The following is a 19,492-nucleotide window of genomic DNA, read 5'->3' as shown; positions in this document are numbered from 1 at the left end:
CAGAAGTAGGCAACTAGATTATCAAAATAAACTATTTCAATGGGCCACCAATTTAGCATTCTTTAGTTACAATTGCAAACTCACATAGAAAAAATTCCATGTGGATTAAAAATATAAATGATAAAAATACTGAAATAAAGATTGATATATGTGTCATATTGAGTGAAAAATATTGTCCAAAAGTTAGAAATCAACAAAGCCGTTCATGTTTTACTGTATATATTTTTTTATTATTGGCTTTAAAAGAATAACTACAATATTAGTAGTCGTAGGGCAGTGAGACAGTGACTTTTATTTTCTTCTCAGTGTTTATCTCTGCTTTTTTTTTCATTTTCACAATGACTATGTTTTACTTGCATAATAAGAAACAAATGTGTATGTCTATAAACTTTAATTTGTAGAGCTCTGGAACCTCAACAGCATATTACCTTTTAATTATAATTCACATCTTGGGGAGACTTAGTTTATAGTTTTGGATTAATCGTGCTGTCATGCGTCATTGGTTCCTCCTTAGACCTCCAGGTTCATGGCCTTGTAAGTAGCTTATATTTGGTTCTATAAGCTCCATCAGGTTCCAGTCTACTAGTAGCCTCTTCAAGTTCTCAGAATGACAGCAAGCTAAGTCAAACCACTAGACTTTACTGAATGGCTCTTTCCAGCAATACTGACACATTAGCGAAACAAGATTGACTTTCTTGATCCACTGCAGCCCCTGCAGCTCTTTGGCCTCAACTAACTGTATATCACTAAGCATTACCCTGTTGAAAACATTGTTCTTTTACCTATAACACGTCATCTGCCTAATTCTCTGCATCTTCATCCACAGAACTTCAAGTTAGAATTTGCTTTAAATTGTGAGTTTGTTCCTGTTGAATTTCATGACATCCGACAAGTGAAAGCCAGTTTTAAAAAACTTATGAGAGCTTGTGTCCCAAGCACCATCCCTACTGACTCAGAAGTGACCTTCCTGAGAGCCCTGGGAGACTCTGAGTGGTTCCCACAGGTAATGTCTGGAGCAGCTTGTCTTATGACTCAAGGAAAGAGAGGCCCAAGTGGATATACAGAATTGATACTTGAGGAAAAAAATATTGTGTTCCCCACTACCTGACATTCTCCCTTGATTGTGTGCCCTCCATAACGGCCTTTCAGTTCCAGGCAACCATGTGATATAGGAAATGAAGGGATAGAATTCTCCACCCTGGGTTTTTCTCTCTCTGTTGTTGAAACTTGCTTGGTCTCCATAGGATGCTAAGAAGGAGATTATCATTTTTAGATGGAAACTTTTTGATATACAACAAATTTAAACAACATGTATTTATAGGGCTCCTGCTCTGTTACTAAAAGAGTGAGGATCCAGGACAGGATGTGATTTCTAGGCGACTCCAAGGGGCTTTTCCTCTTACTTTCTCACTTGCTATTTGTCTCTGCCTGTTCTGTGTCTCTGGATTGTGGCTTCACTCCCAAGCCAGCCCAACAAAGGCACACTGGATACCCTGAAGCCTACCTAAGGTTTAGGAAAAACCACATATCCTTCCTTCAGCTAAGTCAAGCTTGGGATGTTTTTAATTGAACGCTTATTGAGAAATTAAGGAGAAATAGGTATGCCAGCACACCTAACCCACATTTCTTCCAAACCACAGAAAGAAAGGTATTTATGACATGCATGTTTTAGACACTGATGCAGATATTTGGCCAAGAGCCTCTCTGCAATACAGCCTTCAGCCTTGTCTTTAGGCCCCTGGTGCTATGTCCATTATTCCTTCTCCCCCTTTAGGAGCGCACAGCCCTTCTATCCCCTGTCCACATCGACCTCCAAGCCTCCCGCCTCTCTTTTTTTTTTTTTTCCTCCTGCCTCTCTTGAGGAGAAAAAAGGGTTGTTTCCCACAGTACATTGGACTAAAAAGAAAAAAAAGAAAAAAAAAAGCCAGGAAATGATGTAAGTACCCAGGGCAGTGACTATTCTCAAGGTACTTACTTAAACTCTAGGAAAACAGCCACATATACAATTAGCTATTATATGAGGCTATGTTAATTACTGTTAAGGCAATTCAGGATACTTTGAGTACCCATGGAAAGAGCTGATCAATACTCCCTGCTGTCCCTAAGTTATGAGCCCCAGCCCCAAAGTGTTCCTACCACTCAACCTATCCATCTGTGTTTCTCCTATTCTGTGTTCTACTCCTTACTTCAAAGTGGATTCATATCAGAAGTTAGTGACTAAAAACAATGGAAAACATTGCCCCACTTGGGATATTGGCAATTTAAAAGTTAACTCAGAGCACATACTAAGCCCAAGAGAATTCAGGCCTGGTAATAGTTGTGTTATAGGAACAGTGAGTGAGGCGGACCTTCCCATTCTTGGAGAGGACATGTGCCTTGTTCCTGTGTTTAAAATAGCCTAGCTCTGGGATGAACTGAGAGAGTGACTTGGACTTATATATACTACCAAATGTAAAATAGATAGATAGCTAGTGGGAAGCAGCCGCATAGCACAGGGAGATCAGCTCGGTGCTCTGTGACCACCTAGAGGGGTGGGATAGGGAGGGTGGGAGGGAGATGCAAGAGGGAAGAGATATGGGGATGTATGTATATGTATAGCTGATTCACTTTGTTATAAAGCAGAAACTAACACACCATTGTAAAGCAATCATACTCCAATAAAGATGTTAAAAAAATAATTAATTAATTTTAAAAAAATAGCCTAGCTCTGTTTAAAATATGGGGGTGGGAGTGTTTTGTTTTAGTTCAGAGTTGGATTCATTCTACAAGTTATGTCAAGTGATGCTTAAAATTTTTTTTAAACCAGAATGTTACACATTTAGTTTTGAAATCTGTATGCTCTGCTCACACCCTAATTGTTCATTAGGGACTTGGAGTCAGTTGTCTTGGCTTAAAAAGCTGAGCACAAATAAAAGTTTTCTTCCTATTTAATACACAGTACAAATACTTTAGTATAGAATTCACATTTGATAGAAGCAATATCTTTTGTAATTTCTCTGGGGAGATGCATTATATATATTTTGTAATATTTTTCTTTCTCCTGAGTTTTTTTTGTAGGTATATTTTCTCTAATATTAGAGGTTTTTAAAATGAAAAAAAGTATACAATTCAGTACTTTTTAGTATATTTACAAAGTTGTGCAGCCGTGGGAAACAGAACTCACTACATCACATAAGAACAAATTTTAAATCTAATAACTATGTTGCGAGGGCCACTTAGAACCTCACTCTTTTCCACTGGAAAGAATTATAGCTCTTCTGCTTTGAGGGGAATCTTGTAAGGTCAGTTTATTTCATTAAGTATCACTTGAACACATTGTTTTAAAATGTGTCATTGTTTAATCTTGATTTTGACAAAGAACTTTAAGTATTTAAAATTTATATGATTCTTTTGTCCAAATATTTTAATCCCTAACTTGTTTGATTATCTAAGGTTGATAGTAAGTCTGCCTGTTCTTGGTGCTCAGAAAGCACTTGGTCTAATTGTGGCCTCCTTTCTTATCTCAGCTTCACAGGATATTGCAGCTCGCTGTGGTTGTATCAGAAGTACTTGAGAATGGTTCCTCAGTTTTGGTGTGTTTGGAAGAAGGCTGGGACATCACTGCACAAGTAAATTACTAAAACATATTTTCAGATATTTAATTTTACATTTGTATTTTAATTCAGTTGTTTTAAAATTCTGCAGATGAATCTTTTGTATAATGACTAATGTGTTTATGGACAGAGAAAGTCCTCTGTTAAACACCACCTGGTATCCATCAAAAACCTCTGTGCCTTGAGTTTCCAGGCCCTACACAGCCTGGAGCTCTGGCTCAGGGCATCAGGCTCCCACACCACAGAAGCATCATGCAAGCATGACCAGCGGTGTAGGACATGGACCATCCTTCCCATGTTTTGTCAGTCCTTTCTCTGGTTCTCTGTAAGCCCCTTCTTTACTCACTCCAGAGTGAAAAGGAAAAGTACGAGTATAATCTACAGTAAAACATTAATCTACATCTGCCAAAAAGTAGATGTAGGTTTGAACTGATCCTCTGACCTTACTAATTAACCTAGGAGAAGGCCACAGTCAGCAAACTGGCCAGGCAAGGACTAAATTCTTAATTCTCTGAAGGAAAATGTAGCCAAAATGAATTTGAGTCTTAGTTTTTAATGGAAAGTTTGTGGAATTAATTCACTTAGCTGTCCTGGAGCAGTTAGTGAACAAATTTGCCATCCAGGTAACTTTGCTTGTTAATTAGCTGTCATCAAAAGGAAGTGCTTTGTCTTAGAAGCAGGAATTTTTCAGGACTGAAAGTAATGAAGTATCCAACCTGCTTGTACCCTAGGTGACCTCCCTGGTTCAGTTACTCAGTGATCCCTTTTATAGGACACTTGAAGGCTTCCGGATGCTGGTCGAAAAAGAGTGGCTCTCTTTTGGTCATAAATTCAGTCAGCGGAGCAGCTTGACCCTCAGCTGTCAGGGCAGTGGTTTCACTCCAGTCTTCCTACAGTTCTTAGATTGTGTACACCAGGTAAGTAGAGCAAGCTTAAATCAACTTGATACGAGAGAAAGAAAAGACCTAGCATTTATTGAGCATTGCATTGCTGTGCCAGGTACCTTTATGTCACAGCTCTGATGGACTCAGCCATAAGACTTGCTAAAATCTCAGCAGTAGATTCCTGGAAATGGAAAAGAAAAAGAACTAGTTGGTTTCTGAAACTAGGATAGCTGAGCTGGCTATTGAGCTGGCTCCCAAGTGAAGTGGCCAGCACTCTAAATTACCATCTAATTTAACGGAGCAAACTTGGCTTGTTCTCAAAGAAAGAAGGTTTGATCTAGTGTAGAACAGCAAAACTCTCTAGGTGTTGGCCGAGCCTGAAATCCAGCACATGGTCTTCCCATTTGGGGAGGACCCTACTTTATGCCTGAAAATACAGGAGGTAGAGCTTAACCCCTAGAGAAAGAATCAGGGCCCAACCAGGCAAGCCTCTGAGGTTGAGAACAATGGCTCAGTTCTACTGGGTGGCATAATCAGGGCTAATCAAGAGACCAGAAAGAGGGCTTCCCTGGTGGCGCAGTGGTTAAGAATCTGCCTGCCAACGCAGGGGACACGGGTTCCATCCCTGGTCCGGGAAGATCCCACGTGCCACGGAGCAACTAAGCCCATGTGCCACAACTAATGAGCCTGCACTCTAGAGCCCGCGAGCCACAACTACTGAAGCCCACCCACCTAGAGCCCGTGCTCCGCAACAAGAGAAGCCACCGCGGTGAGAAGCCTGCACACCGCAATGAAGAGTAGCCCCCGCTCACCACAACTAGAGAAAGCCCGCGTGCAGCAACGAAGACCCAACGCAGCCAAAAATAAATAAATAAAATAAATTTATTTTTAAGAAAAGAGAGAGACCAGACAGAAACCCAGGTATATAATCCAGTCAAACCCAGTGGGAGCTGGGAGTGGGGGAGATGTGAATGCTCTGGGCTCCCTCTTACCTTCATCTCAGGCCTTGGTCAGTATTGGGCTTGAGAATTGGATGGCACTGGGTTTACAAGTTGAAGGCATTGGCACCAGTGGCTAAAATGGCCTAGGAAAAGTAAGGTTGACACTTTTAGCCTGTTTCATCTGCACCACAACAGTGAATGGGTTCTGGTATGTCAAACATATTTGTCAGAACAGTGAGCCTCTTTGAAATTGAAATACATTGGCCTCAAGTATCTGTTGGAAAGAAAAGTAAAAATGTTTTTAGGAACCAGTATTGGAACTAGGTCATCTTATGTATGGTTATGTTTTGTTTTGTTTTGTTTTTTATTCCATTAATCACTTGATCAGCTTTATCAATTCACTTCATAATTTTTAAAAAATGTATTTAAAGTGTATAATTCAGTAGTTTTTAGTATATTCAGAGTTGTGCAATTACCACAAGCAATTTCAGATTATTTTATCACCCCAAAACAAACTCCATACCCATTAGCAGTGACTTTTCCATCGACCCCATCCCCTACATACACAAACACTGGAGGTTATGTTTTTGATTGCTCCAATCAGCTTCTTAAAGAAAAGACCTATTGAATAATTTTAGTTGATTTGAGTAGTATCTGGAGAAGCTGGTCACAAGGTTGAGCTTATACTTTTAAACTCTTTGCAGCAAATTATATATTTGCTTCCTGTTTGAATATTAGCTTTTTTATTCAGACATCTTTCGGCAAATACGTGAGAGAGAAGTTTGAAGCCCATTGTCTCTGAAAAAGAAAGCTTAACTGAGACTAAAGGGGAGGAGCAAGCATTTTTTCTCACTTCTGGATAGTTGAACGCATACGAGTTCTTCATGAAAGCACTTCTTATCCTGCACATTGTCTTATTATGCTAACCAAGTGCACTAGGCTATTTCCTGCCTCCATGCCTATATCCCACTACCATCTGCAGTCATCATTACTGATATTTCTTGACCGCTTACTATGTACCAGGCACTGTTCTCAGCACTATATTTTATTCCATGATTCTTTCTAAGTAATCTTTGAACCTTTTCCTGGCCCCTTCATTTGTATTCTTATGAACCGTGTACAGACTTCTTTGGTAGCATCTGTACACTAGAATCTACCTATTTGTACGTGTCTGTTGCCTTCTACTTAGACTGAGAATTCTTGGGAGAAGGGTCTATGTTATATTAATCTTCATATCCCTAATATCTAATGCAATTATAATTTTAGTCTCTGGAATGTAGTAGACCCTCAATAAATACGTATAACAAGTGAATAAATGAAAATTTAAATGACCACCTGGTTCAGCCTTGTTTGAGGCTCTCACCACCCTTCATCAAGACCATCTAGGATGTCCTAAGTAGAGTTGCTAATAAAATCTTCTGAATGCTCAGATATGAAGCTGTTACTCTCTTTTACAAAAATCTTTAAAGCAGACAAACAAAAACTTTCAGTGGCTCTACATTTCTTAAAGAATTATTACTCTTCCTCACATCTAATTTGAATATAATAATGCCAAAATTTCACTTGAAAGGTTCTTAAGGCTCCTCACTGGATGCCTCTGTTGTCTTAATAAGTACACTCAACCAATTTTACCCCTGCATTGAAACAATATCACTCTTGGGCTTCCCTGGTGGTGCAGTGGTTGAGAATCCACCTGCCAGTGCAGGGGACACGGGTTCGATCCCTGGTCCGGGAAGATCCCACATGCCGCGGAGCAATTAAGCCCGTGCGCCACAACTACTGAGCCTGTGCGCCACAACTACTGAGCCCACGTGCCACAGCTACTGAAGCCCACACGCCTAGAGCCCATGCTCCACAACGAGAGAAGCCACCACAATGAGAAGCCCGCGCACCGCAACAAAGAGTAGCCCCCACTCGCTGTAACTAGAGGAAGCCCGCGCACAGCAATGAAGACCCAACACAGCCAAAAATAAATAAATAAAATAAATAAATTTATAAAAAAAAAAAAGAAAAAGTCACTCTTTATTCAGTTGAATACCAGATGAAGCAGTTGACTTGCTTTTAATGTCTTTGGTGTATAAAAGTGGATATCTTTAAAAATTAAAACCACAATCTTCATAATGTGGTGTTCACACTTAAAGAACATGTAGGGATTTAAAAAAACATAGAAAAAATCAAACCAAGAGCTGGTTCTTTTAAAGGGTAAACAAAATTGACAAACCTGGCCAGGCTCACCAAGAAGGAGAGAGAGAGAACCCAAAGAGAAAAAAGAAATGAAAAAGGAGAAATCTCAACTGATATCACAGAAATACAAAAAAACATAAGAGAATACTATGAACAATTATATGCCAACAAATTTGACAACCTAGAAGAAATGGACAACTTTCTAGAAACATACAGCCCACCTAAATTGAATCAAGAAGAAATAGATAATTTGAACAGACTGATCACTAGAAGTGAAATAGAATCTGTAATTTTAAAAAACTCTCTGCAAACAAAAGGCCAGGACCAGATAGCTTCACAGGCAAATTCTACCAGACATACAAAGAAGAACTCATACTGATTCTTCTCAAACTCTTCCAAAAGATTGAAGAGAAGGGAACACTCCCAAAGACATTCTATGACGCCACCATCACCCTGATACCAAAACCAGACAAAGATACCACCAAAAAAGAAAATTACAGGGCAACATGTTTGATGAATATAGATGCAAAAATTCTCAACAAAATATTAGGAAACCAAATCCAACAACACATAGAAAAGATGATACACCACAACCAAGTGAGGTTCATCACACGTTCACAAGGATGGTTCAACATATGCAAATCAATCAGTGTAATACACCACATTAAGAAAAGTCAAAAACCACATGATCATCTCAATGGATGCAGAAAAGGCATTTGACAAAATTCAACATCCATTCATGATAAAAACTCTTACCAAAGTGGGTACACAGGGAACATATCTCAACATAATGAAAGGTATTTATGACAAACCCACAGCCAATGTAATACTCAATGGTGAAAAGCTGAAAGCCTTCCTACTAAAATCTGGAACAAGACAAGGATGCCCACTCTCACCCCTTCTATTCAACATAGTATTGGAAGTCCTAGCCACAGCAGTCAGACAAGAAAAAGAAGTAAAACGTATTCAAATTAGAAGGGAAGAGGTAAAATTGTCACTATATGCAGATGACATGATACTATATATAGAAAACCCTAAGGACTCCACACAAAAACTGCTAGATCTAATAAATGAATTCAGCAAAGTAGTAGGATACAAGATTAACATTCGGAAATCAGTTGTATTTCTTTACACTAACTATGAAATAGAAAGGAAATGTAAAAAAAAAAAAAGTACCTTTTAAAATTGCACCCAAAAAAAAAAAATAGCTAGGAATAAACTTGACCAAGGAGGTGAAAGACTTTTACACTGAGAACTGTAAAACATTAATAAAGGAAATTAAGGAGGACTCAAAGAAATGGAAAGATATCCCATGCTCTTGGGTTGGAAGAATTAATATTGTTTAAATGGCAATACTACCCAAAGCAATCTACAGATTTATGCAATCCCTATCAAATTACCCATGACATTTTTCACAGAACTAGAATGATCCAAAAATTTATATGGAACCATAAAAGACCCAGAATTGCCAAAGCAATTCTGAGGGAAAAAAAACAAAGCAGGAGGCATAATTGTCCCAGATTTCATATAATACTACAAAGCTGCAGCAATCAAAACAGTGTGGAATGAGAGGAATGGCAGGTAAAGTCACCCATGTAGACTTTTTTAATAAGAATTAAACTGAACCCATGTCAACTTTTTTTTCTTTTTTCTTTTTTTTTTTTTTTGGCCATGCTGCTTTGTTTGCAGGTTCTTAGTTCCCTGACCAGGGATTGAACCCAGGCCCTTGGCAGTGAAGGCGCAGATGGAGTCCTAACCACTAGACTGCCAGGGAATTCCCATGTCAACTTTTTTAAAAGAATTAAACTGAGAATAGGACACTTGTTTACAAACTTCTTTACTGAGTATTTTAAGATATCATCCATAGGCATTTGAAAATATCCATATTTTTGGTTTCACATATTTTTATCCTAAAATTAACTTAAACCTTTTTTATGGCTGAAATAAGTTTGTAACTGTTCCCTTTTCATATAATATGTTGAGGTAACATCCTCAGATTTCAAAGGGTGAAATAAAGTTTAAAGTAAGTAAGTTTAACTGCTGTTTCCACAAATGGGGGATTAAAACTCTAATGACAACTTCCCCCACAGAAAACAATTATAAAACTGAGACATGGGGAAAGGAAACTTTTCAACAAATGGTATTGGAATAACTGTATATCTGTATAGAAAAGTATGAACCCTGACCCTTACATCATTCACAGAAATTTCCCTGAAATGGATCATAGATGTAAATGGCTAAAGGAAATTATTCAAGCAGAAAATAAATGATAAAAGAAGGAATCTTGGGATATCAGGAAGGAAAAAAGAACAACAGAAAGTAAAATATGGATAAATACAATAGACTTTTCTCCTCCTCTTCAGTTTTCTAAATTATACTTGATGGTTGAAGCAAAAATTGTAACACTGTTTTTGATGTTCTCAATATATGTAAAGGAAATAGTTAAGACAATTATAAATGGGGGAGCACAAAGGGATGTAAAGGGAAGTAAGGTTTCTACACTTCACTAAAATGTCAACACCAGTCAACAGTAACAAGATATGTAATGTAATACCCAGAACGACCACTAAAAAAGCTACATAAAGACATACACTCAAAAACACTATAGAAAAATCAAAATAGAATTCTAAAAAATGTTCAAGTAATCCACAGAAGGCAGGGAAAAGAAAATGCAGGAAGAAAAAAAAATAGAACAAACTGAAGACAAAAAGTAAAATGACAGACTTCAGCCCTAACATACCAATAATTGCATTAAAAATGGAAATGGTCTAAATAAAACATGATGTAACAGTATGCTTTTTATAAGAAACTTGGTTCAAATATGAAAGTACTGTTATAGAAGTTTTATTTATAATAGCCAGAAATTGCAGGAGGGAGGGGACAAAATCTCCTGAAACAGGTAAATGGCTAAACAAACTGTGGTGCAGCCATACCATGGAACACTACTCAGCAATGAAAAGGGGTGAGATGCTGATACAAGCAACAATTTGAATGGATCTCAAGAGCATGATGTTGAGTGAAGAAAACACAATCTCAAATGATCACATACTGTATGATTCCATTTATATAACATTCTCAAAATGACAAGAATGTAGAGATAGAGAATAAATTATTGGTTGTGAGGGTTTGGAGATAGTGGGGGAGGGAAATGGGTGTGACTATAAAGGGGTAGCATGAAAAACAAACCAATTGTCCATCAGCTGGTGAACAGATGAACGAATTCTGGTACATGCATGCAAGGAATACTACTCAGCAAGCAAAAGGAATGAAATGTTAATACACACAACAATATGGATGAGTCTTAAAATCATGATCAATGAAAAAAGTCAGATAAATCTCATCACAAGGGAGTTACCTGGTGGCACAGTGGTTAAGAATCTGCCTGCCAATGCAGGGGACACGGGTTCGAGCCCTGGTCCAGGGAGATCCCACATGCCATGGAGCAGCTAAGCCCGTGTGCCACAACTACTGAGCCTGCGCTCTAGAGCCCACGAGCCACAATTACTGAGCCTGCGTGCCACAACTACTGAAGCCCGTACGCCTAGAGCCTGTGCTCCACAACAAGAGAAGCCATGGCAATGAGAAGCCCGCTTACCACAACGAAGAGGAGTCCCCGCTCACCACAACTAGAGAAAACCCGTGCGCAGCAACGAAGACACAATGCAGCCAAAAATAAATAAATAAATTTATAAAATAAAAAAAAAAATCTCATCACAAGGAGAAAATTTTTTTTCTTTTTATTTTATCTATATGAGGTGGTGGATGTTAACTAAACCTATTGTGGTAATCATTTCACAGCATATGTAATTCAAATGATAATGTTGTAGCGTTAAACCTATACAGTGATGTATGCCAATTATTTCTCAATAAAAATGGGGAAAATGGGTAAAAAAGACTACAGACTACACAATACATGATTTCATTTATAGGAAACCCTACAAAAGGCAAAATGGTAGTGGTAGAAAAACAGATCAGTGGTTGCCTGGAACCAGTGGTCAGGGGAGGGGGTCGACTTCCAAAGGACATGAGCAAACTTTATAGGATGAGGGAACTGTTCTGTATCCTCACTGTGGTGGTGGTTATACAAATGTATAACCAAATGAACAGTGACCAAAACTAATCAACCTGTAGGCTTAAAATAGGGAAATTTTAGTATATTTAAATTATACTTCACTGAATATGAAAAAAATTTTTTTAATTAGTAAGTCCAACTTCTTAGTAAACTGGAGTTCTAAAAAAAAAAAAACAGCAGCTCTCTAGTTTCTCTAGAGAAAAATTTGCCAGTGTGATACCCAGAAAGTACTTATAACCCTGGCTGCCTGCTTTCTGGAAGCACGGCAGGAAATAGGTCCAGGGAAATCCCAGTTAAGTGTGCAGAGTTTTACTTTTTCTGTACTGTTTTCAGTCTCATCATTAACCCAGTTGTGCATGGTGTTCCCAAGTCCAGAACTTATCAAGTTTGGTTTTTCCAGAGAACAAACCTCTAATCTCTTGCTTGCAAGAAGGTAGTCATGAGGTAGGAAAGACTACATGAGATAGGAAAGGACCCTGGAGGTCTCACCACTGCCTCTCTAGACTTAGAGAGGTTTACAGGGCAAGCTGTTACCTTTTCAAATCATTTTCATCCCAGTGTAGCTTCTCATCTTCTGTCATTTTCTGCTATTCTTCCTTCTGTTTTCCATCTTTGTGAATTTTCTTGGCCTGCTACTGTCTCCCCTCCCTTTCTCCCCACCTCGTTTTCGACTTTTACCTTTTAAAAATTCCTCTCCTTTAATTGAGGGAGAGTTGCTGGGGACTGAGTTTGTATGGCTGAATTTGGCTTAAGTTAAATACAGTATTAAATGAGTTAAATACCCATATTCAACTTGCAGAATTTTGCATACCTAAATATTAGAGTCAGCAAAAGAATCCACTTACAATCAGTAAGAAATTTCAATTAGTTCTGAAACTGAAAACAAAAGTTGACTTTTAATGAAAACTCAATTATTTGTAGGTGAATGCTTCACAAACTGTAGAAAATAATATTGTTCTGGGTCTGAAGACCCCTTTAGTATGATTTCAAATCTGATCATACTACATTAAAAAAAAATTAAAATATAAATTTTTAAAAATTTGTCTGAACCCTTCAACTTAATACTGTCACACATAATAACCTGAGTTCAGGCAAGTCATGGCAAAGTGAGTGTATGACATTAATTGCAGTATTTAAAGAATGCTTGGCTATGATAGGTGTCAGTTTGGGTGAAGTAGATTATTTTGTGCTGAAAAGGGACACTTTGTTCATTCAAAAACAGAAGACTATAGTTAACAAATAGAGCTTTTGATTCTTGCTGACTTAATTATAAGGTAGTGTTTCATCATCCCCTACATAGTGGTTTTAGGCATTAGAAAATGCCTTCTTCGAATACCTTTCAAGTGAACACTAATGCTTTACATGACTCTGGCTTTTGCCAGACAGTTCGAATTAGTGCTATCCTCAGTCTCTCAGGAGCACAAAACAGAGCCAAGCCTCAACAACATTTTAAAAAATAAGTGCAAAATTATGCAGCAGCAAGCAAAACTTCCCCAGGTGGAATGTGTGCCCTGCTTATTAACCATTTCTAACATGCGGAATGCCAAAAGGCAGTCCGTGGACGTATGCCTAGACTTGCCCATTAGTACTAATAGAGTTACAAAGAAAACAGATGAAGCGCTGGTCTTAAATTAGAACTGCCTCATCATATAAAAAGCCATTGTTTGCGCCAGTATATCCAGGTGTCAGATGAATTATAAATGCTAGATCACAGTTTCATAATAGCAACATCTGGCAGATTTTTTGTTGCTTCTAAAAGAAATTGGCTTAGCTCAAATGATATCATTACAGGATGCTTCCTTTTCTTAAAATAGTTGAACCAAATTCAGAAGGAAAATACATCCAAATACAAAAAAAAATTTTTTTTTTTTTTTTACCTAAAATTTCTTTTTAAAATATAATACTAGGGCTTCCCTGGTGGCGCAGTGGTTGAGAATCTGCCTGCCAATGCAGGGGACACGGGTTCGAGCCCTGGTCTGGGAAGATCCCACATGCCGCGGAGCGACTAGGCCTGTGAGCCACAATTACTGAGCCTGCACCTCTGGAGCCTGTGCTCCGCAACAAGAGAGGCCGCGATAATGAGAGGCCCGCGCACCGCGATGAAGAGTGGCCTCCACTTGCTTCAACTAGAGAAAGCCCTCTCACAGAAACGAAGACCCAACACAGCCATAAATAAATAAATTAATTAATTTAAAAATATATATATATAATACTAAGGGCTTCCCTGATGGCGCAGTGGTTAAGAATCTGCCTGCCAATGCAGGGGACAAGGGTTCGAGCCCTGCTCTGGGAAGATTCCACATGCTGCGGAGCAACTAAGCCCGTGCGCCACAACTGAGCCTGCGCTCTAGAGCCCGCGAGCCACAACTACTGAGCCCACGTGCCACAACTACTGAAGCCCACGCGCCTAGAGCCCGTGCTCCGCAACAAGAGAAGCCACCGCAATGAGAAGCCCGTGCACCACAACGAAGAGTAGCCCCCACTCGCCGCAACTAGAGAAAGCCCATGCACAGCAACAAAAGACCAAACTCAGCCAAAAATAAATAAATAGATAAATAAAATTTAAAAAATATATATATATAATACTAAGGGAAAAGATATGTATAATACGAATGAAAGCATGACGTATACGAAAGCATCTCCTTTATTCCAGCATTAGAGTAAATCTTTGAGTGAGTCTTAGAACTTCCTCATTATTTCCTACTTTGAGAAAAGCAAGTAACAGTTATAACTTTGCCTTTGAAGTTTATTCAAATTGTAAATTGACTCACTCTGGTCTGGCTTTGTGGTATGATTCTCCTTACAGTTACCCTATGCCAGCACTATGCTAGGTTCTATTCCAAAGAGAAAACCTATTTGCCTTTTAAAGATATGAGCTTTCCCTGTGAGTGCATGTGTGAGGAGCTAAGTCGCCCTCACATAGGTCTATTACTCTAAAATTTATCCATGCATATTGGCAAAATAACTGCAGTTAATTGATTCATGGTGTATTCAAGAGTTTCTGGTGTCTGCCTGCTTCCCAGTCAACTGAAAATTGGCAAAAATTGACACACTCCAAGCTGATTTATAACCAAGCAACTTCACATTAAAGCTTTTAATATTTGAGCCCATAAAGTAAGTCTGAGTTTGCCTATCAGTTTCATGTACTAATTTTTGATCTTTAACAAATTATTCAGCCTCTCTGTGCTTCAATTTCTTTATATATGTATGTATCTCCGAAGGATTAAAAATCTTATGTAGGGCTTCCCTGGTGGCACAGTGGTTGAGAGTCTGCCTGCCAATGCAGGGGACACGGGTTCGAGCCCTGGTCTGGGAAGATCCCACATGCCGTGGAGCAACTGGGCCCGTGAGCCACAATTACTGAGCCTGCGCGTCTGGAGCCTGTGCCCCGCAATAAGAGAGGCCGTGACAGTGAGAGGCCCGCGCACCGCGATGAAGAGTGGCCCCCGCCTGCCACAGCTAGAGAAAGCCCTCTCACAGAAATGAAGACCCAACACAGCCATAAATAAATAAATAAATACATTTAAAAAAAAAAAAATCTTATGTAAAGTGATTGGCACAGTACAGAAGGTACACAATGTTTATTAAATCTTAATCTGTGAAATAACAAAAACTAGTATTAGCTACCTATATTTCTAGGTTGTGTCTAACATACCCATAATTTTTAAAATGTTGATACCATTAAATATAGGGTCTCTTGTAGCTTAATATTTCTAATTCCTGAAAGCAAAATCCAATTTTAACTTATTATATTTTATTCCCAAAATGTTGCTCTTTCCTGGGATTTGAGTCATAGCTTATTTTTATGGGCCTTTAAATTTTACAAAGTACTTAATGGCATATGGGCAAAAAATAAGACCCTATAAATTCATATTTCTCCAAATTCCATTTCAGATTCTCTTCCTATAAATAAGTGAAATTGGCAGATTTTACTCCATAATGGAAAACAAAACCAAAATGCCTCAAACAGCTTAGTCTTAGTATTTTAAATCTGTATATTTTTTCTCTTCATCAAGATAAATGCAAAATTATTTTGAACAACAGAATCCAGATGATGACTAAAAGAGGCCTAAAACTCTGTTCATCAGTATATTTGGGGAAATGCTCACATAGAATTAATTTATAGGCTGAGATGCCTGTCATTCCCAATTCTACATAATACAATAAGGCTAAATTTATTTGAAACAGACTTGCCTTTAGGCCCCCCAGATATTGTGGCCAAGAATAAAGAAAACTAATGAAACCAAAAGCTTTTGCTTGAAAAGATCAATAAAATTAATAAACCTCTAGCCAGACTGAGCAAAGAAAAGACACAAATTACCAATATTAGAAATGAGAATGATAACATCCCTACAGATTCTACAGATATTAAAAGGACCATACAGGAATACTGTGAACAATTTTGCATCAATAAACTTAAAAATTTAGTTGAAATGGACAAATGCCTTAAAAGACACAAACTACCCCACTCACTCAAGAAGAAATACATAACTTGAATACGCCTATGTCTATTATGGAAATTGAAATTGTAGTTAAAATCTTTCCACACTGAAAACTTCAGGCCTAGGTGGCTTCACTGGTAAATTCTACCAAGTATTTAAGGAAGAAATAATAGCAGTTCTACAAAAACTCTAACAGAAAATTTAAGCAAAGGGAGTACTTCCCAACTCAGTCTATGAGGCCAGCATTACCCCAGTCTGACAAAGACAGGAAAAGAAAACTATAGATCAGTATCCCTGATGATCATAGATTCAAATTTTCTAAACAAAATTTCAGCAAATCAAATTCAACAATATATTTAAAAGGTAATATACCATGGTCAAATGGGGTTTATTCCAGGAATGCAGTCAGTTTCACATTTGAAATCAATCAATGTAACTCACCATATTAAGGAACTTAAAAAAAACCATACATCATCTCAATAGATGCAGAAAAAGCATTTGACAAAATATAATATCCATTCCTTGTGAAAATTCTCAGGAATCTTCTCAAACTAAAAATAGTATCTATTTTTAAAAAAAGTACAGCTAACATCATACTTAATAGTGAAAGACTGAACACTTTCCCCCTAAGATCAGGAACAAGACGTGAATGCCTGCTTCACCACCTCTATTCAACATGGTACTAAAGGTCATAGCCATGCAATAAGGCAAGAAAATAGTAATAATAAAGACATTCACGGGACTTCCCTGGTGGTCCAGTGGGTAAGACTCCACGCTCCCAATGCAGGGGGCCCAGGTTTGATTCCTGGTCGGGGAACTAGATCCCGCATGCCGCAACTAAGAGTCTGCATACCACAACTAAGAAGTCCACATGCCACAACTAAGAGTCCACATGCCACAATGAAGATCCCTCGTGCCGCAACTAAGACCTGGCACAGCCAAAATAAATTTTTTTTAATTAAATCAAATTGAACATTTGGGGGAAAAAATTAAATGATTTTAAAAAGACATTCACGTTAGAAAGGAAGAAGTAAAACTATCTCTTTTTTTAATTTTATTTATTTATTTATGGCTGTGTTGGGTCTTAGTTTCTGTGCGAGGGCTTTCTCTAGTTGCGGCAAGTGGGGGCCGCTCTTCATCGCGGTGCACGGGCCTCTCACTGTCGCGGCCTCTCTTCTTGCGGAGCACAGGCTCCAGACGTGCAGGCTCAGCAGTTGTGGCTCACGGGCCTAGTCGCTCCGCGGCATGTGGGATCTTCCCAGACCAGGGCTCGAACCCGTGTCCCCTGCATTGGCAGGCAGATTCTCAACCACTGCGCCACCAGGGAAGCCCCAAGTAAAACTATCTTTATTCACAAACAACATGATTGTCTATGGAATCTATCCCCCCCAAAAAAAAGAAAAACAGCTACTAGAATAAATGAGTTTAGCAAGGCTGCAGAATACATGCTCAGTATACAAAAATCAATACTAGCAATAAACCATTGGAAAACTGAAACTTAAAAATCATTACCATTTACAACAGTATCAAAAAACGTGAAAGAAATCTAGCAAAATACATTAAAGACCTGGACACTGAAACTATAAAACATTACTAAGAGAAATTAAAGACCTAAATAAATCAAGAAATACCTGTTGTTCATGGATCAGAAAACTCAATGTTGTTAAGGTGTCAGTCTCCCCAGACTAATCTAAGGATTCAGTGTAATCACAATAAAACTCCTAGGAGGCTATTTTGTAGAAATTGGCAAACTTATTCTAAAATCCATATGGAAATGCTAAGGATCTAGAATAGCCAAAACAACTTTGAAAAACAACAAAAGTGGAGGACTAGCACTATCTGATTTTATTATAAAGGTATAGTAATCAAGACAGTGTGATAATTGGTACAAAGATAGACAAATAGATCAATGGAATAGAATAGAGAGTCCAGAAATAGTTCCATACATATATGATATATGGACAACTGATTTTTGACAAAGATACAAAAGTAATAGGTAGAAATATGATGTTACTTATTTGTGGAATCTAAAATGATACAAATAACTTATTTACAAAGCAGAAATGGACTCACAGACCTAGAAAACAAATTTATGGTTACCAAAGGGCAAACGGGGTGGGGAGGGATAAATTAAGAGTTTGGGATTAGCAGATACAAACTACTACATTTAAAATAGATAAAAAACAAGGTCCTACTGTATATATAGCACAGGGAACTGTATTCAATGTCCTGTAATAAACCATAATAAATATATATATATATATATATATATAAAACTGAACCACTTTGCCGTACACCAGAAACTAATACAACATTGAAAATCAGCTATATTTCAATAAAAAATTTTTAATTTAAAAAATTTAAAGCAATAGGTAGAGAAAGACTAGTCTTTTCTACAAATGGTACCAGACAGTTGGATTTCCAGATGCAAAAAAAAATTAACTTTGACCCATACCTTGCATCAATATAAAAATTAATTCAAAAGGGATCATAGATCTTAAATGTAAGATCTACTATAAAACTTCTAGAAGAAAACATAGGAAGAAGTCCTTGTGATCTTGGGTTATTAGGCAAGGATATCTTAGATTCAACACCAAAAGCATCATCCATAAAAAAAAAATTGATAAATTAGACTTCGTCAAAATTAAAACCTTTTGTTCTTCAAAAATCACTGTTAAGAAAATGAAAAGACAAATCACAGAGTGGGAGAAAACATTTGCAAATCATGTGTGCGGGAGGACTCGTATCCAGAATATATAAAGAATTCTCAAAACAATATATAAGAAACAACCAACCTATTTTTTTTTAATGGCAAAACATTTATACTGACTTCATCAAAGATATATAGGTGAAAAATTAGCACATGAAGATACTTGACATCATTTATCATTAGGAAATGCAACTTAAAATCAAAATAAGAGGGCTTCCCTGGTGGCGCAGGGGTTGAGAGTCTGCCTGCCAATGCGGGGGACACGGGTTCGAGCCCTAGTCTGGGAGGATCCCACATGCCGCGGAGCAACTAGGCCCGTGAGCCACAATTACTGAGCCTGCGCGTCTGGAGCCTGTGCTCCGCAACAAGAGAGGCCGCGATAGTGAGAGGCCCGCGCACCGCGATGGAGAGTGGCCCCCGCTTGCCGTAACTAGAGAAAGCCCTCGCACAGAAACGAAGACCCAGCACAGCCATAAATTAAAAAAAAAAAAAAGCCAGACCCTTAGCTCTTTTTAGGAGGGGTTATATTTTTTAAAAAAAAATCAAAATAAGATATTACTAAATACCTATTTTAATGATTAAAATTTTAAAACTGACCACCCCAAGTGTTAGCAAGGATGTGGAAGAACTGGAACTTTCTAACACTGCTGGTGGGAATATAAAATT

At 38.0% G+C, this 19,492-nt stretch overlaps 1 protein-coding gene across 6 annotated transcripts in view; it reads left to right on the top strand.

The window, feature by feature from the left end:
• Positions 1–19,492, top strand: part of SBF2 (SET binding factor 2) — a 461,885-nt gene that overhangs the window by 421,729 nt on the left and 20,664 nt on the right. For 4 of the 6 annotated variants that reach the window (XM_061201443.1, XM_061201441.1, XM_061201446.1 and 1 more), the window contains 3 exons: positions 827–1,003; positions 3,507–3,608; positions 4,325–4,510. In XM_061201443.1, the coding sequence (XP_061057426.1) occupies positions 827–1,003; positions 3,507–3,608; positions 4,325–4,510 (465 nt within the window). Of the gene's footprint in view, positions 1–826; positions 1,004–3,506; positions 3,609–4,324; positions 4,511–5,084; positions 5,681–9,291; positions 9,326–19,492 lie in introns of those variants that run through there. The other 2 variants (XM_061201445.1, XM_061201444.1) reach the window with 2 other exon arrangements.

Source organism: Eubalaena glacialis, chromosome 10 (genome assembly GCF_028564815.1).
Source record: "Eubalaena glacialis isolate mEubGla1 chromosome 10, mEubGla1.1.hap2.+ XY, whole genome shotgun sequence".
NCBI lineage: Eukaryota > Metazoa > Chordata > Mammalia > Artiodactyla > Balaenidae > Eubalaena > Eubalaena glacialis.
This window is presented reverse-complemented; position numbering and strand designations above follow the sequence as displayed.